Source organism: Myotis daubentonii, chromosome 9 (genome assembly GCF_963259705.1).
Source record: "Myotis daubentonii chromosome 9, mMyoDau2.1, whole genome shotgun sequence".
NCBI classification, from domain to species: domain Eukaryota; kingdom Metazoa; phylum Chordata; class Mammalia; order Chiroptera; family Vespertilionidae; genus Myotis; species Myotis daubentonii.
In genome coordinates this window covers 33,002,235-33,030,025 of record NC_081848.1, presented here as the reverse complement: position 1 = coordinate 33,030,025, position 27,791 = coordinate 33,002,235, and the positions used below count along the sequence as shown (strand labels likewise).

The 27,791-nt window shown below is 38.4% G+C and overlaps 1 protein-coding gene across 11 annotated transcripts in view; it reads right to left on the bottom strand.

Annotated features, from left to right (window-relative positions):
- The window catches only part of DLG2 (discs large MAGUK scaffold protein 2), an 884,334-nt gene that overhangs the window by 693,235 nt on the left and 163,308 nt on the right, over window positions 1-27,791 (bottom strand). For all 11 annotated transcript variants that reach the window (XR_009454391.1, XM_059708253.1, XM_059708256.1 and 8 more), the window contains exon 2: window positions 9,064-9,117. Coding sequence is in view for 10 of the 11 variants with exons in the window: in XM_059708253.1 (XP_059564236.1) it covers window positions 9,064-9,117 (54 nt within the window). In the remaining variant the exon portion in view is untranslated. The remainder of the gene's footprint in view (window positions 1-9,063; window positions 9,118-27,791) is intronic.

The window sequence follows — 27,791 nt, the reverse complement described above, 5'->3', positions numbered from 1 at the left end:
GCAGCTCGTGAGCCACATGTGGCTCTTTGGCCCCTTGAGTGTGGCTCTTCCACAAAATACCACGTGTGGGCGCACACATACAGTGTGATTGAAACTTTGTGGCCCGTGCGCAGAAGTCAGTATTTTGTGGAAGAGACGGTATTTTGTGGAAGAGCCACACTCAAGGGGCCAAACAGCCGCATGTGGCTTGCGAGCCGTGGTTTGCCGACCACTGCACTAAACTATGAAAGGCAATGTTTTTAAAAGCATCCCACATGATTTAAATAACAATGACGACAACTACAACTCTAGAATTAAATGCTGGCTAAGATTAATACTAAATGTATTACCATTATACTTCAGTGAATCTGTATAGTTTTATTTTTGCCTTCCTGTGTGCAGGATTTCCTACCCTACCCTACACCCCCACATCAGTCAAGCGTCCCGAAGCCTCTTTAGGTTTCTACTAGCTTCTCTCAAACTTTAATGTGCATAGAAATCACCTGGTGAGCTGGTAAAAATATAGATTCCCTGGCCGCACCCTCAGATATTCTGATGCCATAGATTGGGGACAGAACTGGAGATTCTGCAATTCTAATAATCTGCCTGGCAGGACTTGACTGCATTTTGAGTAGTGATGCTATAACGCAACTCTACAAATCTTTTTTTTTCAGAATTATTTGCCTTTGTTCTTAAACCTGCTCTGCCAGGCTGAGCACCTTGGAATAAGCAGCTACTTTACCGAGTATATATGTCATAGATGTGCCGTCAGAGGAACCATTGCCAGAAAGAAGGGCCTCTGTGGTGACTCTCATTTAACAATCACATTTTCCACCTGGATAACTGTTATATTTTCCCCACTGCCTCCCACCTTAGGTCAATATAACAAGCCTATGCAGAGGAGCTTCCCAGAGGATGGGGAGTTATGAGTAGAGCAGCCAGCTAAACTCTCTCTATAAGGGCACCACAGGGGGAAAAGATTAAAGTAGGTTTGTGAATGGGTAAGTAGGTCAGGGCTTCTAATTTTTTAATTTTTTTTCTTTAAAGATTCATTTCAGTATAAATAGGAGTTTTCTAATTTCACACACAAAAACTGATGAGAGAATCACTGAACTTGTAAGAAAGCTTTCAATAATTGCTTGCATTTGCCTCTAAGTGTGTCATGTGTATGAGACTTAAAAGTTGATAAGCTTTTAAGGCCATGAGAACAGGGACCATGTCTTTCACATGAGCATTCCCCACAATTACTGAAGAGAGTGATCAGTATTTAGAAGATATGAAAATACTCAACTCTAAAAAAAATGAAATGAAACCAACTCACAGAAGTTGGAAAGATAATTGTAATGCTTAATTAGGTAATTTATGAATTAAGTAATATATGCAAATATAGTGGTTTCTTGATAAACATTAGCGCCCCCTTTCTACTTCTTTCCTATTTTATCTGGAACAGTTTTGTACAACAGAACTTTCTGAAAAGATGGACATATTCTATTCCAGCCATGGTTGCTACTGAGCACTTACAATGCAGCTAGTACAACAGACAAAGTTAATATTAAGTTTATATTATTTTAATAACATTTAAATAATGAAGGACCTAAGGTGGGAGGCTTGGAGAACACAAATCTAGAAGCTAGCAAGACAGAGTAGTTTGCCATAAAGTGTCAATTTGTTGAATTGAGTTGATCCTTTCTTCCCTACAGAGATGCATTATGTTTAGGGTGAAAGAGTAAAAAGGGAAGCTGCTCCAAGGACAGGCCAAAAGGTCTGGCGAAAGAACAAAGACTATAGGATCTAAACTGGACAAAAGTTTCTTGCATATTGACCAATGCTTCTCAAACTTTAATACGCACACAAATTTTCTGTTAAAAACACGGTTTCTGATTTAGTAGGTCTTGAGTGGGACCTACATTCTATGCTCCCAAGCTCCCAGGTACTAACACTGCTGCTAGTCAATGGGTCACACTTCCAGAAGCAAAGATCTAGATGTAGGTAGGCCCATGGACCTACATAATTGCTGTTTGCCCTCTCTCAGAACTTGCTGTGGCTTCTGTATTCTTGGCTCAGCAGTTCAAAATTAAGTCAAAAGAATGTTTTTCTGTTTGTTTGTTTGTTTGTTTATTAAAGGCACACCCCTCCCCCAATCTTATGATGAACAATTTATTAAGCACCTTCTACATACTAGGAAGAGCAATCCTAATAACCCAGCAAGTCAAATATTATTACCTCCATTTCATGAATAATAAAACAGGGGTTTAGGTAAATAATTTGACTTAACCAAAACTCACCCAAGAACTTACTGGCAGAGGTGCTCCTGAATCCAAAGCCTAATCTCTCTCATTACACTCTCTTGTTACTCAAAGAGTGGTGTACAATGGAGCATAGGCCTCACCTGGAGATTATTAGAAATGCAGACTGGCAGGCCCCATCCCAGACCCACTGAATCAGACCTGCATTTCAAGATCTCCAAGTAACTCTTATACATATTAATATTTGAGAAGCACCATTACATTCCATCGTTTGCCTTTTGGAGCAAAGTAACAAGTGGAGGCATAAGGAATCTGCTGGCTGGGGCACTTGAGGAATGGATTTAGATTGGCTAGGCTTGACTCGGGAACAATTGTTGATAGCTTTGCCTCTATTGCTAAATTCCTATTGCCTCATGGGCATAATTAAGACAAAATTAAGTTGTTTTCTGAAAAGTCAGGGTTTTTCATTTCCGGATTATACTATATTTCAAACAGATAAAAGCACCAACAATATAGTTTTAACAGTGTTCATGGGAAAAACTACAATGAATAACAAACTTGTTTGCTGAAGGATAAATGTACTAAATTCAGCAAATTCTTCCAAAATATCTTGCCATTATTAATCATTGCCAGGATGGTTTCAAAGAAACAAACATAATTCTGTTTCCTCTCTCTTCATGAATCATTCTGGAAAGCTAGCCAATTAAAAGTCAACAGTAGCTTAAATCACAAGCGTCTGTTGTTGCATAAAGTAACTCAAAGAAATAATGCCTAACTGTTAACCCACCTCTACGGCCAAGTGCCTGGCCATCTCACTTGGGTAATACAGCAACCTCCTCCTCAAATAACTCCTACCCTCAGCTTTCTGCTGCTGAAATCAATCAGAAATGCCATTTAAATCCTGCTGAACAACACCTTAGTCTCAAGCCCATTCCTTGGCTCCCAAATGAAACTCAGGTCTTCTCTACATCCCTAAATCCACATCATCCTTTTTCATTTTCTTTCATTCCCCTCTCTTCTCACCAACCTTCGCTCACATTGTCAGTCTTTCCTTGGGGCATTTTCTTCCCTTTATACCACACTCTTGTCCTCTGCTCTAGAATCATAGCTGTGTCTGCATCCAATGACCTTTAACATTTAAAACCTGCTACCAAAAAAATGTCTCTGATAATATTATAAATATACTACAGGCCTGATGCACAAAGATTCGTGCAAGAATGGGCCTTCCTTCCCCTGGCTGCCGGCACCACCTTTGTTCCAGCCCGGAGCTGCCTTTCCACCTTCCGATGCTGCCCAGAGGCCATTGACGACACAAGCATCCGGTCCCTGGCAGCTCAGTGCCTGCATATGCAAATTAACCTGCCATTTTTTGTTGGGTTAATTTGCATACCCACTCCTGATTGGCTGGTGGGTGTCGTGAAGGTACAGTCAATTTGCATCTTTCTCTTTTATTAGTGTAGATTATGATTGTTTTCAAATAACTTTTACATTAAAGATCTTCCTGGTAAATACAATGGGTGATATTACTAAGGATCCTGTCATTATTTTACTTTAAATTTTATTTTTTCAATTACAGTTCACATTCAATATCATTCGGTATTAGGCTCAGGTGTATAGTATAGTGGTTAGACAATCATATATTTTACACAGTTCCCCTTGATATTTTCAGTACCCACCTGGCACCACACATAGGTATTACAATATTATTGAGTATATTCTCTATGCTGTACTTTACATCCCTGTGATTATTCTGTAACTACCAATTTGTATGTCTTAATCTCTTCACTTTTTTTCACCCATCCTCCCAACCCCCTCACCTCTGATAATCGTTAGCCTGTTCTCTGTATCTATGAGTCTTTCTATTTTGTTGATTTATTAATTTTACTCTTTAGATTCCAAATATAAGTGAAATCCTATAGCATTTATATTTCTCTGACTGACTTCTTTCACTCAGCATAATACTTTCTAGGAAAGACCCTCTCATATTTTTTGTAACCTAATTCTTCCTTCTTTCCCCTCTTCTCCTCTCCTATCCTCTCCTCCTCTCTCTTCCTCACTTCCTTAGGAGGTTTTCCAAGCCACAGTCCTGGAATTTCTGAACCAGATACTCTTGTCTCCATTATTATTTCTACTTCTGGAAATAATGTTTCAGACAGCAGTATCTCACAGGAAAGGAAAGTCATTGTACTGCCAGTACTTGCTAGATGTTTCTCTTATTTCTCATTTTTTAGACATCCTTAATAAATTAGATACCCTCTCCCCATATTAATTGAACCAGGGCTTTGAAACTTTCATTGTTTATTATAATTGACCTACTAATATTTTTGAAGTGTAAGATTCCTTCTATTGTACCTGATTTTTTTTCTAAAAAAGGAACATGCATAGATTCGTGACCCTTTTATTTAAGGATTTTGTATGGCAAATCAGTTTCTTGTTTAGCAAAATTCCTTCCTTCACTTTGAGCTTGGCAATATGACTGGCCTTGGCCAGTGGGGTGTTAGTGGATGTGATATGAGCAGAGGCTCTAACTATGTTTATTAGTATGTCCTGGGCTTGCCCTCTTGTGCTTTGGCCATTATAATGAAAAGAACACACTGTGAGAAGTGCTGTCCCACCCTCTGGGCCCCGTACTGGAATATGTGAAGCAGGGACGCCCCAGCCAACCTGGTAATCTACAGCCTCAAACAGCTGACCAGGCCAACCAGCAAGCACTTATGGGAGAAATACATGCTTATTGTTATATATCAGTGATTTTGTGGTTGTTGATTGCACACCAAAAATAGACTGTTACAAGGAGTAACAGTAAATGATAGACCAAGTTCTACCACTTACTAGTAGAGCTCAGATATCTGTATTTGAAAATGAAAGGTTTGCATTCCTTGAACCCCCAAGTTATTTAACAAGATTTAAACCTCATGATCCATGAGTTTTCCACACTTTCCACAGCATATTTCCCAGAACACGGATCAAAATAGAACCATTATGAAATGAAAGCAGAAAGAATGGGATTTGCTTGTGCTCAATATAGAACTCTGAAGGGTCTGCTGAAGGGAAGAGGTGTGCCCGGAGAGGCTTCCGTGCCGGTTGGTTGCAGAGTACCAGACAGTAACATGCTACTTCCCACTAAGTCAGCCTTCAGGGATCCAGATATAAAGATCAGACGCAGGCTTTACTCACCCTCTCTAAGAACAGAGCATGTTTACTAACTTGCATAAGACAAGATTCAATGCATCATGGAGAAGAATAAAAAGATGGAGTGAAAATGGCAACTAGAGTGTTGAAACGGAAATGTTCTTGTTTCACCTTGTTTTCTCTTGAGCCTTTGTGTCCTGGGCTTCGGCATCAAAAATGAAAATGACAAACTCTGGTAGCACTGTCCCACCCATAAAGGCCCATAATAAAAACATCTGCTTTATAAAGGGGATTCCTGCTTTGCATGAGAGGCTGACTGTGGCACATATAAGGTCCTACCCATCCCTAAAGTATCAAGACATCATACAAGAATGAGTTTATTTGAAGCAGTCACGTGTAAGAACCTAAGTAACCTTTGTTCATGGCAGATACTTTAAAAGCTCTAATGTCCCTTAACTTACCCCCACCCTTCAAAAAAAGCAGAAATCTCGTTAAGTATCTATTGTACCCTTTTTACACATTTAAAAATTGCCTTTGACCTCAGATTTCCTCTAGTTATTCACTTGCTGCTTGCATGTATGCCAAGGAATCATTTCCATAAGGATGATATATTTCTAAAATCAAATTTGCTGACTGGCAAAATTAATACATTTACTTGTAATAAAATTACTTTTGAAGAGGACACTAATATAGAATTAAAATTTTGTCATTTAGGTAATATTTTTAAAGAAGGAAGCGTTCTTATGCAACATGACTGAAATGCTCTGGGGAGCTCTAAAATCATTTTTTCATTAAATAGAGCTGAAATTATGCGCACAACTAGAACATGAGAAATAAAAGAGGAAAACAAAGTATAGGACACTAGGGAATGAGAAAATGGACTGTAAAAGGCACAGTGTTCAAGGTTACCCAGTGAGTCAGGAAAAAGGGGGAGGGTTGGGCTGATGCTAAGACCCAAAGCATATTCACATTAATGTCCTTGTATTAAATCTGCCTTTTTTTAGTAGATAATGTATTCATTCTCTTATATGGGGGAAGATATACATATTTTCCATTCTCTTAGGGTCTAGCATATGTTACTTCACAAGTGTTTATCAAGTAAAAAGATAAATAAATAAATCCCTAGTAAGCCAAAGTTAAAGCATCATTTTACATATCTAATCTCATTATTCTCACAACCAATCACCTCTGAAATAGGTATTATATAACTCCTGGTTAATAGATTAATTTAGGTGATGTGTTCACCATATGAAGCTGCTTAGCAAAACTTTGTAAAGAGTCTAACTCTTAAGAAGGCTCACAGAGGGCACTATTCAATATAAATACAAAACAGGTGAAGATAGAACAAAAATGCCCTTTGAAGAACTCAAATTCAGATACAAAGTTGATATTTAGGAGAATGGGAGCAGTTTGATTATTTTATTTTATGTGGCCTATCTTAGTAGCTAATTAGTCGGGACATAAATTGGGCATGTCTGTACAAAATCCTTAGTTTCTATTGATAAATTATTTGTGCATGAGGGCATCTGGCAGTTAAGCCACAAAAACTTTAATAGAAGGCTTTGACATCATATAGATCTACCACAAGAAAGCAGTCCTACTTAGAAAATTAAGTTTCTGTGCTCTGTGTCTACTTCTTCAAAGCACTGCTCATTTGCTTTGCCAGTGGATACAGTAAAGAGATTTACTGTAATAAAGACATTGGATTCCTTAATATAAACATGGGTCTCTGCCCCCAAAGTACTGCTGCCTCTGTGAGAAGTGGTCTTCCACCCAAAGTCACATGTAGCAAAGGCGTAAGAAAGCAACATGTGTTCCCAAGTTTAGAGACAGAAAACAAGGGAGGGAAGGAGGAAAGGAGCATTACCAGCATCAGGTAAGATCTCAGACTGTACAACTAGGCTCGCTAGGTTCATTCTTGGCCCTTCCTCTTACTGTGCAACCTTGAGAAAGTGACTTAACTTCTTTAGGACTCAGTTTCCTCACCTATAAAATGGAGAAATTAATAGTACCTATTGCATAGCGTTATTACAAGTATTAAATGAGTTAATATTTGTTTATGCTTTAAACAGTATTAGGTATACAGTAATCCCAATATAAATGTTTAATAAGTACAAGAAGGTAGAGTGAGAGAGAGACTACTGGGCACTCTGTGTCCTTAATGCATTGTTTTGCTTCCTTCCAATGGAGCCCTTTACTTTTCACCTCTAGGGCCACTTGATTTCTACCCGTAAACTTAACCCCATTTCCGGTCTGACCCCAAACAACTCTCATTCAGAGAGATTTAAGAAGCTCTAACTCAGTAGTTCAGGTGACTCAGCATTAAACCAAGTTTGCTGTTATTTTTGTCCTGACCCTGTGTCCCAGTTTTAGTCCCTTGTTCCTGTCATCAAGTCCCCGCCTTGTATTCCAGTTCTAGCATACTTCTCCCCTGTGGCTGAGTCCCAGCTAGCAGGACTGGCCAAGGTCCTCCCATTCCTTCCCGGCAGACATCTCTCAAAGGGCAGCCTCTGCACTAGAAACCACACTTTGGCACACACAGTTGTTTGAACCTTTGAAAATCAGTTACCTGTACTTAAAAATTGCAGACTTTTACACAAAGTTCAAAGTTCTGACTTCTATTGAAACATTGGGTGGTCTGACAACACTTGGCCCCCTTGGCACCAACCCACTGGAGCTGAGTGGTAGCTGCTCCCTTTGGAAGGCCATGTGCCCTCTTATTCCCATTGTACCATTAGTTTGGATCTGGATCTAGATCTGTTTGCTTGGCCCTTGCAAGCATTTGAGGTTGAGGTCTAAGACTGAGAGTAGCTGGTGCTTACCAAGCACGTACTTTGTGCCAAGTATTCTTCTAAGTGTTTCACATGCTTTTCTCATTTAACCAAAGTTCATAAACCTGTTTGTCCTTCTACCCACTATCCTTGCAGCCCTCTCCTTGCTTCCAACCCTCTGTCTTCATGGATCTGTATCTGTTCTATCATCCAAATCACTATTCTCTACCCACCAGGTGAGGGCCACTTGCAAAGCTTTGTTGAGCCACCATAATGTCAACCAATCACACAGAATGTGGCCTGTTGCCTCTCCAATCTCCCCTGCCCAACTGGACCCCATTGTCAAGAACTTTGGTCATCAGAGTGGTTATATTTCAGTTACAAAATCTCAAGCTTTATTGATATGAGTGTTCCTATTATCTCATGCCAGGCTTTTATAAAACCATACAATTTATTATATATAGACAGTCTTCATTCTCACAAGACTTTTGTTCCAGTTCTTGTTAGAAGCCCAACAAAAACCCACCAAATATTTATTGACACTTACTTATGTTTTAGGCTTTGTAACAGAAACTGATTTGAACATTTACTAAGAGATCCAAAGAAGTTTGCTCATCTCTTCTACTAGCACAAGCAATTCAATCTCTTTTCAGTGAACCACCTAGGAAACTAACATTATTTGAACACAATGGGCAATAATTTTTCTCATGACAGGCCCTGTGCTTTACAAAACAATGGATAAAATAGAAAAACATTTGCATGACTAAACCGAGATTTAGCAAATGACAAAGAAAACTCCTCGCAAAACTCATTCCACACACCATTCCATAAAATTATCTGGATTGAGTAAAACTGAACATGTATTAAAATTGAAACATAGCTGATTAAGTTCTACAATAATTTTTAAAGAAACCCTTAATAAAAATGTTACTTACATAGGGAATCGTGTCCAACGTATCAGTGTTGACAATTATAGGAGCAGGGCTGGCCTGAAAAATAGAAGTAGAAAATATTGTAAGTAGTCTATTCAAAGAATCTGTTAACTTTTTAAACAAAGAACTTAACAGTATTTCTTGAGGACCCTTATAGGCACTGTGTCAAGTGTTAGGAGAAAAAAAAATGAAATGGCTCAAAGTTCCCACCACCCTCTAAATATTTGCTTGCTACACTTACAACATAATGAAATGAAGTAAGCGTTCATAGAACTTGTACTCATTTTCTCTTAAATTTTATCCAGCAGTTTAGAAGATGAGGATTGGTGATGCTTAAGAGGCAAAGATTTCTAAAACATTGGGTGAGAGCTAAAGTTGGTAACATTTCTTTTTAAAGTGGCTGTGCTAAGTAAATTTGATTTCCCACTCTAAGAAGCAAAATTAAACTTAAACCAATATTTACAACCCTTCCCCTTAAACTGCCTTTTGAGAGTATGTTGTAGTCAATGAAAAATAGAAGGGTTCACTTAGTGATATATATGTTTACCTATTATGCATGCTGTCATCATTTATTTATTTTTTGTTATTTATACATTTCTGATCATAAATCTTAAAAATCTTTGGATAGAAAATGAACACTTAGTCAAAGTGGCAGAAAATCTTATTGAATATGCTAAACTATTTTTTTAAATTGTACAAACTACAGTCATTTGCCTTAAAGTTGAGTAGGAATCTGTGTAAAATATGATATAGGAGAGCTACAAACCAAGTCATTAAAAAATAAGAGAGTGCAATCTGTATTTGCATCAACCAATCTGACTTCATGAATATTGAGTAGACCTATCTTTATTTTCTAGTTTCTAGAATTTCCACAGCAACTTTCCCTTCATCCCTGAAGGATCTTTAATCTTCTAACCAAATTGCAGATTTCATTTAGATAGAGGAAATACTCTCATCATGATTAATCGAGAGCTGTTCTTTACGACACAGTGGTTTTGGCAAGTATTCAACTTTTAGGGCATTTCATTAGATGTGCCCTCTGGAGTTAACAGAGTTAACAGGTTTTTAATGTCAATCTGTGCCTATGGGATCCTAACCGAATGATAAGACAAGTAGCAATCCAGCAGATTTTACAAAATAAAATACTGTGTTTTAACTAAAAACACTGGACATTGAGAACATGTCCCTGGTCTACATATCTACATAGTGGGTCAACTAGATGTTCCTGGTTTGTAAAACTCCTACTAGAAAGTACCTTGTGGGTAAATGGGGGCTTTGGAGAAAGATAGTTTCCAGGGGACTCCACATAAAAACAGTGCTTGTGAAGAGGCATGTGGTGTAGGAGAAGAGTGAGAGGTTTAGAATTAGAAGACCTGGGTTCAAGTTTGTTTTATCAACTTCCCAATACTTGAGGACTATGCCACTTCCTTGTAGTGTGAACTGGGGGGCAAGTCCCTTAACCCCTTTGCCTCATTTTTCTTCTCTGTAGAATGGAAATAGAAATAATCACTTTCTGAAAAGGTTGAGGATTAAGTGAGGTGATATATTTGAATTTGTTTGTAAACTTAAATGTCAGAATCAATGTTAAATATTATTATTAAAAGTGTCCCTAAAGATGGACTACTGTGAGGATATATCACTATGTAGTTTGTGAACTGTTTATACCCCAGAGACAAATCTCAATGCTGTGTTAGTGGCTATAACTACACTGAAGAGAATGGATTAGATCATGTGAACTACCATTTATTAAATACACTAAAGGCCTGGTGCACAAATTTGTGCACAGTTGGAGCCCCTTGGCCTGGCGGGTGATCAGGGCTAATCAGGGCCATCTCGCCCAGTACCAATCAGGGCTGTTGGGGGCCGGCTGGCTGGGGAGGGACCACGGGAGGTTGGCCAGCCGGTGGGAGGGCTCCAGGGCGTGTCTGGCCCTCTCGCCCAGTCCCAATTGGCTGGACCCCAGCGGCAAGCTAACCTACTGCCCCCTGATGGTCAGTGCACATCATAGCAACAGGTCAAGCAGTCGACCAAATGGTAGACTGTTCGGTCAGACACTTAGCATATTATGCTTTTATTATATAGGATATTACTTACCACTATGCATATAAGGATATATATATATATATATATATATTTATTTATTATTATTATTTAATTCCCACAAAAACATATTGATGAGACATTATTACCACTATGTCTATGCTATAGATGAAAAAAATGAGGCTCAGGGAAAATGAAAGCTGATATTTAACACTGACTTTGTAACTTCAAATCCATTCTTTTCTTACTGAGCTGCTCCTTGATCCTAGCATCTAATCTTGCATTGATTGGAGATCTCTAGCACCACACAAGATCAAGGCAAAGCAAAGGCCACCATGAAGGCAAGTGATGCCTCAGGGTCTTACATATTAGATGTTGAAAGCAATCTGGTGATGCCTTAATGGCTTTTACTGTTGTTACTATTGTTTGTTTTTACTTTTGAGGACATCTCTCTTTTGGTTTCTAATTGGTTCCCAGGACTCCGGAAAGTGATGATGCCTTGTCTCCTTTATTTTCCTGAAAACTTTCCGAGTATCACACCTAATATTGTATTTTACCTCATTATCTAGTATAGTATTGTTACTGAAGTTAGTGAGATAGATATTAATGAAGGAAAGGAAGCAAAGCATATGGGACATGAGCCTGTTTGCTTCACCAGGAAGATATAGCTTCATACCCCAAGGAATCAGAGCATTGTCCCTCCTGGGGGATTAAACATCTCCTTCCCGCTTCAGGTACCGGATTGTGTATGTGGGGTACATGGAAGAGGGGGAGATAAAGACATGCACAATAAAGTCAAAATGGGGCAGGGGGTGGTACCTGCCATAGAGACCTGTTAGAAAAAGGTAACTGACTAGGGGGTAGACCCTAATGCAAACCCGGGAAAATTTAGGAAGCTGATTGATTATTTTGAAAAAGCTTCTGGTTCTTGCCAGGCCTGAGAAAACATAATTTCAGGTGAACAAAGAATCAATCTCTCTCTCTCTCTCTTCTCCCCCCGTCCCCTCTCTTTCTATCCCTCTCCCCCCCTCTCTCTCACCTGCACTCATGCTGTGCATTCATGCATTCTATGCATTCTCTTTAGTCATGTGGCCTTAGTCAAGTGGCCACTGTCCAGTGGGTCCAACAGGTAGGCTCCAGCATGGGTACAGCAGCAAAGCAACAGACTATAGCTGGGAACACAAGCTAAGCTCGTCAAATGCTAGACTGGACTAAGCTTTAATATGGCTCAGGATCTCTGGACATTGACTCTATATCTGGCCCTGATTTTCCATGGTGAATTGGACAGCGATGGGACACTGGAGAACCTCCATAATTTTGCTTCCTGAATAAACCTTGCTATCAGATCTTATCCCCTGTGTGGGTCCCTAGAAATGCTTTTCCTCGTGACACCGCAAGAACCCCATATCCACCAGCAATAGTATGACCAGTAAATATGTACATTCTGATTTGATTTGGGGTTTCAACCCATCTTATTTTTGTTTTTCTTCTTATATATTGTATTAATATGGTCTGGGAATACATTTATACACAAGCCCATTTCCCATACAGTGACATTCATCACTTTTGTATGTCTATGCTTCTATTTTCCACTTCCTGTGTAAATGTTTTATTTCCAATCAGACTCTATATTTAGAAAATAACAAAGATAATATATTCCCCTATAAATCTTCACAGTACCTGGGTACACAGAAGGAACTCAGTAAATACTTAGGAATTATTGACTAAATGTATCTATAAAGTTTAGATGAGGGTATAAATGAATACATCAAACTTTGTAAGCTTTGGAGAACATTTCTAAGAAAACCCAAAAATCTCTAGTTACCATCAATATGACTATGACTACTTTTCTGATATTGACTACCTTACTTCATTAGCCAGTCACTATATATTCAGCTTTCCTAAAATAATAATTATTGCATAACTCAGGATATGGACTGTGAAACTTGAAGCATAATCATGTTATGTAGAAAGTTCTTTACTTCTCAGTAATAACAAATTCCAGAAGCCACAATTAAGACTACATCTATGAAAGTCACTAAAAGTGCATGAACATACACTTTCATGTGTGAATTGTGTGAACACAAACATACATCACTGACATGTGACATTGGCAGCCCTCTGGTGTGAGTGGCAAGGAGATGCCATTGTGGGCTATTATGAATAACACACTATCCCACTGTGCAGCTAAACCAGGCTCTCTGAAGATCCCCCATTGCTCTACTCCAGGACCCTCACAGACCTTCCCAGACCATTTATAAAGAAACTTCCTAGAATCTTTTAGGCAGTCAATGCCACATATCCACAGAGAATAAAGATCAAGTGGTGATAACACAGAGTGCAGCAGAATTCCAAGTACAGCCCAGAAATGTGCTCTTCTCACCAGTTGGTAATTTCAGATCTTCCCATGGCTCAGCCTGACTGCTGATTACTGTCTCACTTTTGAAATCATGTGAGTTCATAACTACATGAACTCATAGTTTGATTTAGTTTAGCTTCTGAGTCTTAAAACCAATTCCCTAGTTACTTTGATGGTTTCTTCTAAGCTTTATCTCCACACTTCACAGTGATCTACCATCCCTATACCTTCACTCTCCATATTAGATATCCTCTTTAATTGAACCCCCAAATTAAATTGCTAATTTAGCAAATTCCAGCACCCCCCTTCTATATGCTTATTTCCATTAATTGGAAAAATATTTGTAAAAAATATGAAAAAAATATCCTTTTAATCAGAAGTTTCAAGGCTTGACTATATGTAAACCTAGATAAACTGAGACTTAAGCCTTAAGAAAATGAATCTGTCTTGGGTGATCCAAACTGTAATATGTAAATGATTTGTCTTAACATTCTTTTCCAAAGGGGGAAAGCAGTTTACAAAAAGAGGGAAGAATAAAGGTAATCATAGAGAAGCAGGAAGCAAGCAGAGAGGCTACTAGTACAATTTAAATTGTGAAATTAAGTTATTCATGAATTCTACCACCTTCCTGTCCTTGGGATCTATGAGATAGCCAAATATTTTTATATCAATAACTTTGCTTACATTAAGAAAAAAGTAAACTTCCCTTGATTGCTACCACGAGAATGTAACTAATAAAGATTGCCATAATTCATGCAAATTTTCAAAGGAGTTCATTGATATTGACTGATGTGGTTTCTTCTTGATATTTGTTAAGTGCTAGATCTAGGATATGCCTCTGAGATAAATGGGCAAGTAGTCACCAGGCCAGCTACAATGAGAAAGTCTCTTCCAGCAAGATATTGATAGGGATAAGGTATTGATAAGGTATTGACAGAACCAGTAAGTCCAAGGAGACACTCTGGGAAGCTTAGGTCTGACAAGTGGTAAGTAGGTAGCAGAAACATCAACAGACTAAAGCCAGGCCAATGCCTAAGCTTTTAAGAAGCAAAATGGAAAAGGAGAGAAGGCCACATAGTCAAGTGACTTAGATACAGCAAGGACTGAACAGTAATACCAGTAACACTGATGGGGCTAGGAATTGAGCAGGAATTTCTCAGCCTTAAAGGACAGGCTCCTCAGTGGGCAGGAAGTGCCACAGGGCCTATACTTGACTTTATATATGGTATGGCATGACAGCTCAAAACAAGATGAAAGCCACTGGAAGGTTTAAAATGAGTCTATTTTGTATATGTACATGACCTCACTAAGAGAGCTGGAGATCCCAGAACGTCACGGTAAATCTTAGCTAGCTTAGATTGAGTGCTATAAGATGCCATATTAGCAGTCATTAGCTTCACAATCACACAGCAGGCTGCCATCAGGGGTGATGCCCTGATCCTATTTAGGAAAATATAACTTTGGGGTTACTGCCCACATCCTCAATTAGGTCTGAAATGATATATTTAGCGTCAAGTACTAAGTGGTATGCTAAGGATTGAACCCTGAATAACTTTATTTTCTATTAAATTTTCTCCCTAACCTCCCATCATGTTGATCCACTGTGGAAAAAAAAAAGTGATGTGGTTGGGAGGGGAGCTTCATTCTGGATTTCCTGAATTGCACTCCAGTTCTATATGGGGACTGAAAACCTTTCATTCCTCTCCTTCTCTCCCATAATGTTGGGCTGGAGCCTCATATCCAGAGGGGTTGGCAGAGTCCTACTCCTCCTTGAAGGATTTGCCTGGGACCTACAATTGCTTGGTTGAGAATCATCACTACCTAGAATCTCATGATACCATGACCCAGCCACAGCGAAATCTCCTGGTATATTAACACTGGTATATCTATTGTATAGATAACAATAAGGGAAAGCACTTATATAGCACTTATTTACAGCAATTAACTTATTTAATCCACATATAATCAATGAGACAGGTACTGTTATTCTCATCTTACAGGTGAGGAAACAGAGGTTCAGAAACTTTATGCAGTCGTATATGTGATAAAGAGATAGTCTTCAAACTCAAACAATCTGACTCAGAGTCCATGTTATTGACAGTCATGCTCTATTGCCTCTCACAATGGAATCATAGTTGACCAGAACTCTTTTGATTTTATTTTTTACTGCTCACCAACAACTCAGGAACCAGCTCAAATTAGATCTATCCACCTTGATCCAGGCTAGTGCCCAAACCCTCCCCTCCTCACTCTGGCTCAATCACTGGGCCCCAGTATATCAAGTGAGCAGGCTTGCAGGACTCATGAACCAGGAAAGGCTATCGGCACAGGTACACCCAGGTTGCCTGAATCAGCATATGTTTTTTAGTAAGCTCCAAAGAAAATTTTTGAAAAATAACTGATTAAAGATATACTGATGGTTGTATGAGAGAAGAAAAATAAATACATTCTAGAATAATAAAACTCTAAAGCTGAGACCTTAATGATCATTGTGTTCTACCTTTTTGTTTTAAAAATATAAAATGGAAAGACAGGAAGAAAGTGGCATGGCCCAAAACTCACAATTATTTAGTATCAAAACTGAAGACAGGAAAATAACAACAATAATAATGATAATAAAATATTAAGCATTTATTGGATGCTGAAGAGGCATCAATGCATTTAATTCTCAAAATGTTCTAAGGAAAATATTATTTCCCTTTCTTTTTAAGGAGAAAAAAAAGGGAGGGGAGCATCAAAGTGGCTTAGTCACTTGCCTAAGGTCACAGGTACCCACAACCAGGTCTCAAATCCCTATCTTTCTAGCCCCAGGTCCCATGCTGGTAACCACACACATCTTCCTGATCCCCTGAAAATAAAGTTATTTTATTCCCTGAAAGTGGTTAGTTTCTTTTTCACAGTCTGAAGAGAAATTTCTCACCATACTGACTCAGATTCAATTCCCCAGTTCTCAGAGGATTTCTAGGTCCCTTAATCTCTTGCAAACCACCACTTGAAAAAATGGGACAATGCTATTTTCCAGTTAACCTATTTCCCAAAAAGTTAGCTAAAAAATATAGTACATGTAAAGTGAAAGAGAGATATTCTATAGAGGTAAGGCTATTTTATTTATTGCTGTGGTCATATTTTGCTTTCCTGGAATTTTTTTCTTTTCATGTTGTGTACACAAGATCAACCAGGTAGTTCAATCCAGTGTAGCTCTGAATCATTGCCAAGAGGTTCTGGCCTTTTACCTGGTTTGCCCTTACCCTGCGGTGACATAGGGCACCCATGTCACAGATGAGGACACTAAGGCAATGACAAATGAATGGGTGTGTGAACAGTGTGAGTGTCTGAGGCTTGGCTAGCCAAGGCTTAACTGCAGGCTAATGGTTATGGCAAGATGTCTCAAGGGAGCAATTTTGGAGGATGCTAGGACCTTGGTCCCTCTCCCTAGCACCTAACAAAATGCACCAGGTTAGCTCAGAAAATATGAGGAGAGAATGGTAGATTCATGTTTGGCTTGAACTTGATTCAACTCTGCTTAACTGAACTCACTTAATAATAAGTATATTATACTCACTTTACAGAAAACTGAGGCACACAGATGTTAAGTATCTTGCTCAAGGTTACCCAGGTGGTAAAAGCAAGGTCAAGTGTCAAACCTATCAGTCTGATGCCAAAGGTAACTTTTAACAACTGCAAAGCAGTTGCTTCTGCTCTCTATGAAGATTTTAGAAATACCCAGAAGTCTGCTCGAGTCAACACAAATTATGTCACTGATCTTTGAAAGCCTGCCACTAGTATTTCTTCCTTTTGGATTCAAGTGTTCACACGTTTGCTTGAGCCTCCTTAAAATACAAGGTAGTGTAATATTTTGCAGAAAATGATGATATCCTGAGGACCTCAGTGAGTCTGAGTTGGGCACCTATTTAACCCCAGTGCAGAAGAGATGGGGTGGTCTGAGGAATGAGGCACAGAAACTGGAGACCCAGAACAAAAGAGCTTTCTTGACCTCACATGTTTTCTCTAGAATCAATCCCACTTGAAACAAGGGATAAAAATTGCTTGAACTGTTAGTTTATAAAAACTCTTCAGACCTCTATCCTGTACCCTCTCCACATACCTCTTTGCACTGAATATAAAAGGCTGAAATAAAGACTCACCTAACTGGAGATCATCATTGAACCTCAAATTGATAATTACATTAGAGTGACCACCAATAACATGCTTTATAATTTATAAATTGAGTCCATACACATTAGATCATTTAATTCTCAGGGAGAAGAAAGAGAACTAGCATTGCCTGGCCAGTGTTGTTCAGTGGTTGAGGACTGACCCATGAACCAGGAGGTCACAGTTGGATTCCCCATCAGGGTATATATATGCCCTGGTTGCAGGCTTGATCCCTACTAGGGGGCGTGCAGGAGGCAGCCAATCAATGATTTTCTCTCATCATTCATGTTTCTATTTCTCTCTCCCTGCCTCCCTGAAAAAATAAAAACATTAAAAAGAGAGAGAACTAGCATTGATTGAGCAAGCACCCACAGTGTGCAAAAGATATGGTAAGCTTTTAACCTGTGTTTTCTTGTTTACTCCTCACAGAACCCCAGAGAGACCTTGTCTATAGATAAGTAAATATAGGCTCAGAGGGTATTCAGTGGATTTCCCAAAGTCAGACAGCTAGAAAGAGGCAGAGCTGGGATTCAAATCCAGATTCTATTCTTAATTCTTTGTTTTTCTCCATTATTCCACATGATGCCATAAATCCCATTATTCACATGAAGCTTTTACTGACTTAACTGCTTTAATTGTGCAAGTGCTCTCTGAAGAGTACACGAAAAATGGAGTCATTAGCTTACGTCTCAGATGTGATGTAGTCAATGTGCCCCATGCCACAATAACCACACCTACTTAACTCACTGATTCACTCCATGTGGTGCTATTCCTGAAAGATCCATGTGGATACCATCTGTTCCTTTTTGCTAAGCAATTTGGTAAGAACTATTATCTTAGAAGTACAGTTGTATTTTCCTGACATAGGTACCAGAATTCTGAGCAAGCTGTCAATAGCCTGGTTCATCAGACTAAGGTGGGACGTATTTATTCTGTAGCATATGGACCAGAGCTTTGCACAGTGGGTGATCAATAAATGATTGCTATTTAGTTTCCTTCTCTCTTCCCCTTTTCTTCAATCAGGCCAGAGCTGTCACTTCTCCCAGCATACACCTTACATGTCTACCATAAAGTCACTGTTTATCATTTCTTCCTTCTCCCATATCCCGAATCAATCATGGTCCTATCTACCTAACCAAATTCTATCCATTCTTCAATGACAACCTCAAGTCCCAAACACTCCATGAAAGTTTCCTTTATCCTCACTGCAAATCTCCATCTATCCTGCCCTTCTAATTTTAAAGCATTACTCTTTATCCTACTTCAGTTTACAATGAATTATAAATATTAAAGGATATTTGTTATTTGAAAGCACCAACCCTTGACATTTTTAATGAGTGTTTCCTTCTGTTCTTACACATGTTGATGACTAAGTGGTTCATGTATGATATTTGTATCTTCTTGCTGAAAATGTAATAGACTCCCCATTTTACTTCATTTCCTCACCAGCCACCCCCATCTATACTCCTAACTGTGTTGGGCATACAATATATTCAAAAAATATTTCCTATTGGGTTTTTAAATCTATGTAATGAAAGCCACAGCAACAAGAAGTAGGATGCATGAGAAAACATGATTCAACAGAGTAGTCAAATGGGTAGGAAAGGGGTAATATCACGCTGCCCCTCTGGTAACTCACTCTTGTAACACACTGCCTGGTTTTGTTGATGTGTTGGCAGCTTTGAGCACTGCAGACCATGTACTTCTAAACCACATCATGTACATTAAGAAAAGTTGTAAGCAGAAAGACTCCTCCATGCCTACTATATGTTGGTCCTTTATGCTCCCTTGTTTCTAATCCTCATTCCAAGCCTATGAATTACATGCTATGATTATGCCCATTATACAGATAAGTAAAATGAGGCATGAACCTGTAATACAAAGTGCCCAAGGTCACTAGACTAATAACTAGGGGAGGAAAGGCTCAATCTTTTAAACAACAAATCCATATTTTTGTTGTATCACCATCCTGTGTGAAGCAAGGAAGGTAGCTGCAATTGGTTCCCTGCACTAACCTCCTCTCCCACTGTACATTTCAGAAGTTGAAGAGGTGGGAGGAAGCATACAATTTAGTGGAAATCTAAGGATTCAATGATCATGAAAAGAAGCAAAATGGTATCCTAAGCATTTTTCAAACATTTCAGGTGAATGTGAAGACGTATCACAAAAGACTCATCCCAAACTAAACATTTATTTGAAAACTTATTTTTTGTCTTAACAATTTATGTGGTTTTTATATTTTATTCCATAACCACCTATTTTTAATATAAAAATAATGTTTCAGTTCTTTATAATGGAGTCAACCTGACATCTCAAGTAGTTGCTGCATGGCTATTAAAATTCAGGCAGTCCATCTCCCTGAAGTAACCACAATCCATTTGAGGGATTGTGTCCCTGAGATAAAAATGGCCAGACTTGGAATCAGGAAATCTCCAGCAAATTCAGTAACAGGGTGAAATGGATGACCTCTAAGAATCTGTGTATCAGGCAAGATCTGGTTTCACTCATAAAATTTTCCCTGCTGGGAATTACTAGAAAGAAAGCAGGGAGACTACACAATTCTTCCTTCTGAAAAGCAGTGATCTCTGCTTTTATCATTCAGATATAGAAAATTAGAAGACACGATGTTAAGAAAGGCCTGAATACACTAGATAAAAGTAAAATAAGAAAAAAAAAGCAAAGGCATATAAAGTAGCTTCTTATTAATTGGCTAAAGGATGAGGTTCTGTATGTCTGAGAAAAGGCACCTAAAAATCCATGTGTGAGCCACTTGTTCTATGTTTATAGCCTATATTTTGTTTTGCTTATGAATCAGTTAATTTTTATGGACTCAACACCATGTGATTAGAGGCAAAAATTATCTTCTTTATTAAGGGGTCAAAAAGATGTGAGGTGAAGCAGAGAAATATCATTAAGCTCTTTCTTCTATCTTGCCTTTCTCCATGTTCCATAAGTCTTATCTCCAGAAAGAAATTTCTAAGCTCTAAATTCTCCAGAAAGAAATATATAACATCTAACAGCTTCCAGTTTTCCCCTCTACCAACCATAATTCAATACAAAATCATACACTCTAAGCTTGAAACATAACAGGCCAAGGCATGGAAAGTATCTTTAAACATTTCCTGTCTAGAACTGTTCCTTTGTATGAGAGGAAATGTTAGGAAGGGAGAACAAGAAGAGGTACTTTTTAACCATTAGTAATCTAGAATGTGCTCACAGCAATGTTGGGTCTGGAAGATGTTTCAAGAACTGCCTTGAAAAGATAGCACATGGGCTAGGTTGCAGAAGGAACAGAGTAAACAACAGTTTAGTTCAATTTCCCCTATTTTAAATTCTGATAACATTTGTATCTATTCTACCCATTTTTTTTCAAATTTAATGTTCTGTTTGGAATTATTTTCAATGAGAAAAAAATATAAAGAAATAAAAAATAAAAAAGGAGGAGTGAATGGGGACTAAAAAATTAGAGATTGGGCAAATACTACTAGCATTTGCTGGTGCCAAGGAATATAGTCTGCAGATGCATTTGTACGTTGTCACTGACTAGGCAATGCGCTCTTTGTTCTACAGCCAAGAGCCTACAGATTCCTGGGTCCAAAATGCCAGCCAGTTCCTAGCTCCACAGCAGTTCCAGCTTCCCAGAGTGGCAGTGTGTATGTTTCTTGGTTTCTCAGTTTTCCAAAGGCTTTCTTACCCTCAGTTATTCCACAAAGCAAAGGTCTTGCTTGCCAATTTACCTCCTACTGGGGCCCAGATAATGCTGCAACTGTGTGTTTCAGGATAAGGAGGGAGGAATATTATCTGTTGCTGTGGGCTAGAGGAGAGAGAGGAAAATAGTAAGAGAAGAATGAAAGGAAGAAGAAGGCAGAAGGGAGTTGTTTCCTGGTGCATGGGAACTCTTCACAAGTTGGTGAACAAAATGATGGTCCCAGGTTGACTCTCCTCTGTTCTCTCAGACACTTTGTCCAGTGGAATTGGAATTGCAAACTCAGACACACTGGAACCTTTGCTTGTTTTATAAAGGATTTCCTAAACCAACTGGAAAGGACATGATTATAATGTTTGCAAACCTACATCTCATAACCCCTCCTTATCTTCACTAACTCAACAAAACCATTTGTATGTTATGCTTTTATCTTGTAGGATGAGCACTTCTTAGCCCTGAACTTGGAGTCAGCAGGTGAGGCTTCTAGGGTTGGCTGGTCCCTTAATAGAATTGGGTTAGATCTCTTTATTATTTCTAAGTTTATATACAACAACCAATAAGGATTGAATGATTCCTGACTTTAATACTAACCTAATTTTAAATATAATAAAAATAGTGATAGAAAGAGGTTAGGATCTGGGTCACCTGATTAGCTTTAAGACATATCTCCTCAGGTATATGATGATCTTAGCCAGTTAATGTAACCTCTCTGAAACTTTCTGTTCATGTATAAATGGAGATTATAAAGTTTTATTTAATCAACCTCATGAGCTTCTTTGATAAGCAAATAAGGTCATATATAAAAACACTATGCAAGTGCCCATCAGCAGATGAGTGGATTAAAAAACTGTGGTACATCTACACAATGGAACACTACGCTGCTATAAAAAGGAACTCCTACCATTTGCAACAGCGTGGATGGAGCTGGAGAGCATTATGCTAAGCGAAATAAGTCAGTCAGAGAAAGATAAATATCACACAATTTCACTAATTTGTGGATTATAATGAACAGCATAAACTGATGAACAAAAACAGATCCAGAGACAGAGAAGCATCGATCAGATGATCAAACCTCAGAGGGAAGGTAGGGGAGGGTGGGGGTAAGAGGGAGAAATAAACCAAAGGACTTGTATGCATGCTTATAAGCCTAACCAATGGACACAGACACCAGGGGGTAAGGAAATAAAGGGGTTTGGGGTGAGGGGGGCAATGAGGAGATAAGGACATATATGTGATACCTTATTAATAAAGAAAAAACACTATGCAATAAAAGGATAAATTTAGAATATTAAAATTTAGCAAAATCAATAATGGCAGTCTTTAGTTAGCCATTGTCCTAAGGGTCTAATTCACAGTAGCTTTTATGTTTTTAAATATTTATTCTTAAAAGTATTAAATATGTCCCCTTTCAAACTCCCCTCCCCTCACCATTGACCTCTTCTAGCCTGCTCCCACCCCTACTCCAAGCCTTCCCCACCATATTGTCTGTGTCCATGGGTTATGCATATATGCATACAAGTTCTTCGGTTGATCTCCTCCCACCCACCCATCGTCCCCCACCTGTCTTTTGAGGTTCGACAATCTATTCCATGCTTCTATGTCTCTGTATCTGCTTTTTTCAACAGTTTATTTTGTTCATTAGATTCCACATATGAGTGAGATCATGTGATACCTATTTTTCTCTGACTGGTAGCTTTTTAAAACTGCAAACAACCCTAGAAAGAATTGTATAATATATAATGTTACAGAGGATGGAACTGAGAAGTTCAACAATTTGCCCAAGGTGGCAAGTGGTAGAGCAAGGATTCTGATCTATACTTTTCAGGTAATCAAAACTGTGAATCAGAGCAAAAGTGCACTAGATTGTGATTCTAATCTCACTAGATTATACTTTACTACCAAACCACTTCTGATCCCGGCCACTTCAACTCCTTGCATTCAATTTATTTTTATAAATAACATAAGGATATTAAAACCTGCCACGCTACCTGGCAAAGTTGCAATGACAAAGAATCTAGCTGACACTGTGTGAAGATCGTAACAAGATAGATTCATATCAGAAAGGCAGGTAGCAGTAGTGGTTATCTCAGCAGCAGCAGCAACAGTAAGAACATTTGTACAGCGTTGTGTGTTTTTTATCTCTACACAAGATAAAATTTAGAAACTCCATTGTCCTTAGGCATCTTTCTGCTCAATGGAAACATCAAAATACAGCTTAAAAAGATATAGCATATCCAGTATTAGCTCACTAAAGATTTTGAGAGTTTGATGTGTGTGTGTGCATTTTGATTTTGCTTTGGTACATGGAGGAAGACTGCCATTAAGAACTCTGAATAACTGTCTATTTTTATATTCTGTAATAAAAACATTTTGGGCCCTACTTTTGCAATTTCCGGAGTGGGTAAGAAAAAAATGGGAGTGGCAGAGAATGGGCTTTACTCTGTTCTAGAGTAACATATATCTGTGCTAATACCCCATTTTGATGAGACAACACAAACATTTTACAGTGAGCAATACTGGGATGAAGAGAAGGCATCCTGCACCTGGCGTTAATTTTTCACGGACTCCAGATGCTTTTGCACAGGAATCACAAGACCGGCAGTCAAAGAAAATGCTAACTGCATAAGAGAGGAAGATAAAAAGATAACAAGCTCTTGCCTTTTGTTCGAAAACAGAAGTGACAATTCCATTCCATTTTACCAGAAATCTGCAAATGTTCGTGCAGTTCCAGGCTGTTGCAATTATCCAGGTCACTTCTGGTGTAGTTATTTTCCCCCATTAGGTTGAACATCTCTATAGATTGTGTCATCTTTATTCCTTTACTAATAGAAATTCCATTAATAGCCTAGTTCATATTCTTCAGGAGGAGATTGACTGAAAACTGGGGTATTACTAGACAGAAAAGCAAAGGGGGGCCAAGAGGAATGAAATAGAGAAATGAATCCAACATGATTGAGGATGATGAGTCGAGTAATATTTAGAATCCAGAAAGGACAAACACACTTGGAACACCATGAACTAGAACTGAATCTCATCACTGAACAAATTCTATTTAGAGCTGACCTAAGCTTACAATGGTTCAAAACTCGACATCTAGGGACTGGGGGCAGGATCTGTGGAAGTGACGCTGTTGCTGAGGAGACAGGTTTCAAGGATGTATTTGACACAGGAAGGATTATTTCAGCATTTTCTCATTTCTGCCTAAGTTCTCACAGTTTAAGTATTAAGCAGCCCATACATATTGATTTAGAAAACATGATATTTAAGGTACTGTACTTGAGATGCAGGAAGTAGGAAGACAAAGTGCATAGGTTTGCCCTGTAAGGGCAAAGTACAATGTCATGTGCAAATAAGAGAACCCTCCTATAATACAAAGCAGAGAAATATCGCCTGAGAAATAGGGACAAAGGACCATGGTGGGTGTGAAGGCAAGTGAAATTAGGGCCAGAAGGCCCTAAACAAGGTACCTGACTCCACTGAACCTCTAAAATGATAATAATATTGGGACCATTTCCTATTGGTATTGGGACAGTTAAATAAGAATGTATAGATTCAAGTAGTATGTAAGTATGTTCCCTACTCTTTTTAAAGATATATTTTTATTTATTTCAGAGGAAGGGAGAGGGAAAAAAAGATAGAAACAGCAATGATGAGAGAGACTCATCGATTGGCTGCCTCCTGCAGGCCCCACACCGGGGATCGAGCCCGCAACCCAGGCATGTGCCCTAACCGGGAATCGAACAGTGACCTCCTGGTTCATAGGTCTATGGTCAATCACTGAGCCATGCTGGCCGGACAGGTTCCCTACTTTTACTCTTCTTCAGGAAGTGTTAATCAGTGTTGAAACAACAAAGGAGAAGGCAAATCATCCGGTTATGAGGTGTGATGAAGTCTTGTGAAAGGGCTGAGAGTTAAGTCTTAAAGGATGAAACTTCACCTTGAACCCCCACTGGGCCCAGGCGATCTGCTCGCTTAAGGCACTTAACACTCTGTATCTGGTGTTGGAGTGATTTATGTGTTCATTTGAACATTCCTTGTGGCAGAATTCCAGGTAGGCTTCTTCAGGGGTTCTCCTGATTTAGTCACCGCATCTCTCCCAATGTTTGGCAAGATCCATGACATTCACAGTAGACCAAATCCAAACATGATGACTAGCAGCACAAGGAAAATCAACTTTGTACATTACAGCAAGAGACAATAGGGTACCATTGGGCAAGGGGTAATGCAGTCTCTCTTTCAAATGGTGTCACAAAGAAATTGAAGTGCGCCTTCAGATCCTTATTCTGTGCCTAGTACCATGCCTGGGATGTATCAGGGACTCAATAAAATGTGAGTGAAGTTAATGGAAACACAGCCCAGTCTCTATGAAAAGAACCACTAATTATAGAACTGTTCTTCTTCGCATAGCAACTCATGCAATAAAACACACACAAAAATCTGATTTGCCTGATACTCAAAGATACTGTGTAGAAAAATGCTCTTATATCTCCAATGATGGGTCTAATTTACAGGACTTCATGAGAGCTGTTTTTTTTTTTTAACATTCTTTCACTCAATAAATATTTAGGAGCTTGTGTTGGTTGGCACTTAGGCTAAGTATATGGCAAATTCTGTGTTGCTATCTTATACTCAGAGATATTTGGTCAAGTAGACCAATCTGCTTGAGATCCAAATTTGATCTCCACTTCATCACTATAAGGCATGATACATTATGTAAAATCAAATATTGAGACTTTGAAGGACTTCATAGTTTGGCTTCCTTCTTTCTACAGACCACTTTGGGCAGCACACAATCCAGACAGGAGCTGCTTTGTTTTCTCTCACCAAGTTGACGTGTAGGCTGTACGGGGATTGTATCACAACTCAGATTTTAAGTCAGATTTATCAGTAGTCCATAGCACGGCAATGCTGAGAAACCATTTGTGATCTGTAGCTTATGGTGTGTGGGAGATATGGTCTAGATCATCAAAGGGGATTTGCATTCTAATGTTGTGTTAGGAATCCACACAAGATTTATGTACTTGTATAGTTTTCAGGTCAGTTTTTCTAAAATTAGCTACATCAATGTGTGTCTATGCTTTCTACACATAATTCATTTCCAAGTATTTTAAAAGAGAACTAGGTTTATTTTAAAGAAGGCAGTCGATTGAGTCAATATAATTTGTCATTTCCATATTATGCTTAAGACAGCCTGGTAACAGTATGTAATTTTAGGACTTATTTGGATATCCTAAATAAGAGTATCAGGCAAAAATGCCATATATCCATGTACGTGTATGTGTGTGTAACTATGAGTGTCTATGAAATAAATACATATCACTGAGTTAAAAGTACATAACAGACAGAATAAATGGGGACCATTTCTGAGATCTAAATTATAGATTCAGACAAATAAATGAATTGAGGATCAATTTAGACAGGATTATCCTCAATTGATAGTGATATTTTAATAGTGATTATGTTTTCTGAAATCAATCTTCATAAAATTATGATATCATGATATCTTTAATGCAAGACTTAGAAGCAATTTGAAAATATTAGAGATTGAAAAATTTTAATATTTTTTGAAAAAGATTTTAGAGCAGTCAAAATGAAGCAAATGTGAATAAAACTTGAATATGTCTTTGTGCATGTGTTCCGTAGGGGGAATTGGAAACAGACAATAAAATGGATGAAAGAGTAGCCCATGGATTATGGGAATTGAATCCAAGGCTATTTTTCCCATCAGGGTCTAATCCCTGCATTAACACATTTCTCCTCCCACCATCACCCCATGCAATGCACCAGTAGAGGTTTATTGTTTTCTCCAGATGGAACTAAATAGAAATAATTTTATGAGTTTGTATAGATAGAGCTAGTGATGAAAACTGCCATGTAATAACTGGACATACTGGAGTTAAAGACTCTCATTAGTTGATTTCATTCATTCCTCACATGCTCGTAAAGCATTCTTTGTGGTGCCAGGCACAGTGCTAGACACTAGGAATAGATGCAACCTACATTCAATAAATTCAAGATAGGAAAATAAGGAACAAACACATATATGTTAGTTCTTTTCACTAACTTTCCTTTTCTCCTTCACTCCAAAATAACTAGAGAGACAGAGAAGAAAACATTTGCAATAAGTTTGTTAAGTGATAAATCAAAGGTATACACAAGGGACAGACAAGAGAGAAAATTAACTCTGCCTGGCCAGAGAAAGTTCTGTGAATGAGGAGATACTTGAGTTTCACAAGATGAATCATACTCTCCTTGATAAAATAAAGGAAGAAGAGTTTGAAAAATACAGGAGAAGCAAATTATACATATCAGAGTCCAGTTCAATGTAGAATCAATATAACTTAATCTGATTTACAGAGCTTTCCACCATTAATTTTTCAAAGTCCTTTCAAAAATTTTAAGTTTAATAGCTTTAATAATCAAGATCAATGTACAAAGATCCAACTAGAAAACAGTATTCAATGAGAACTT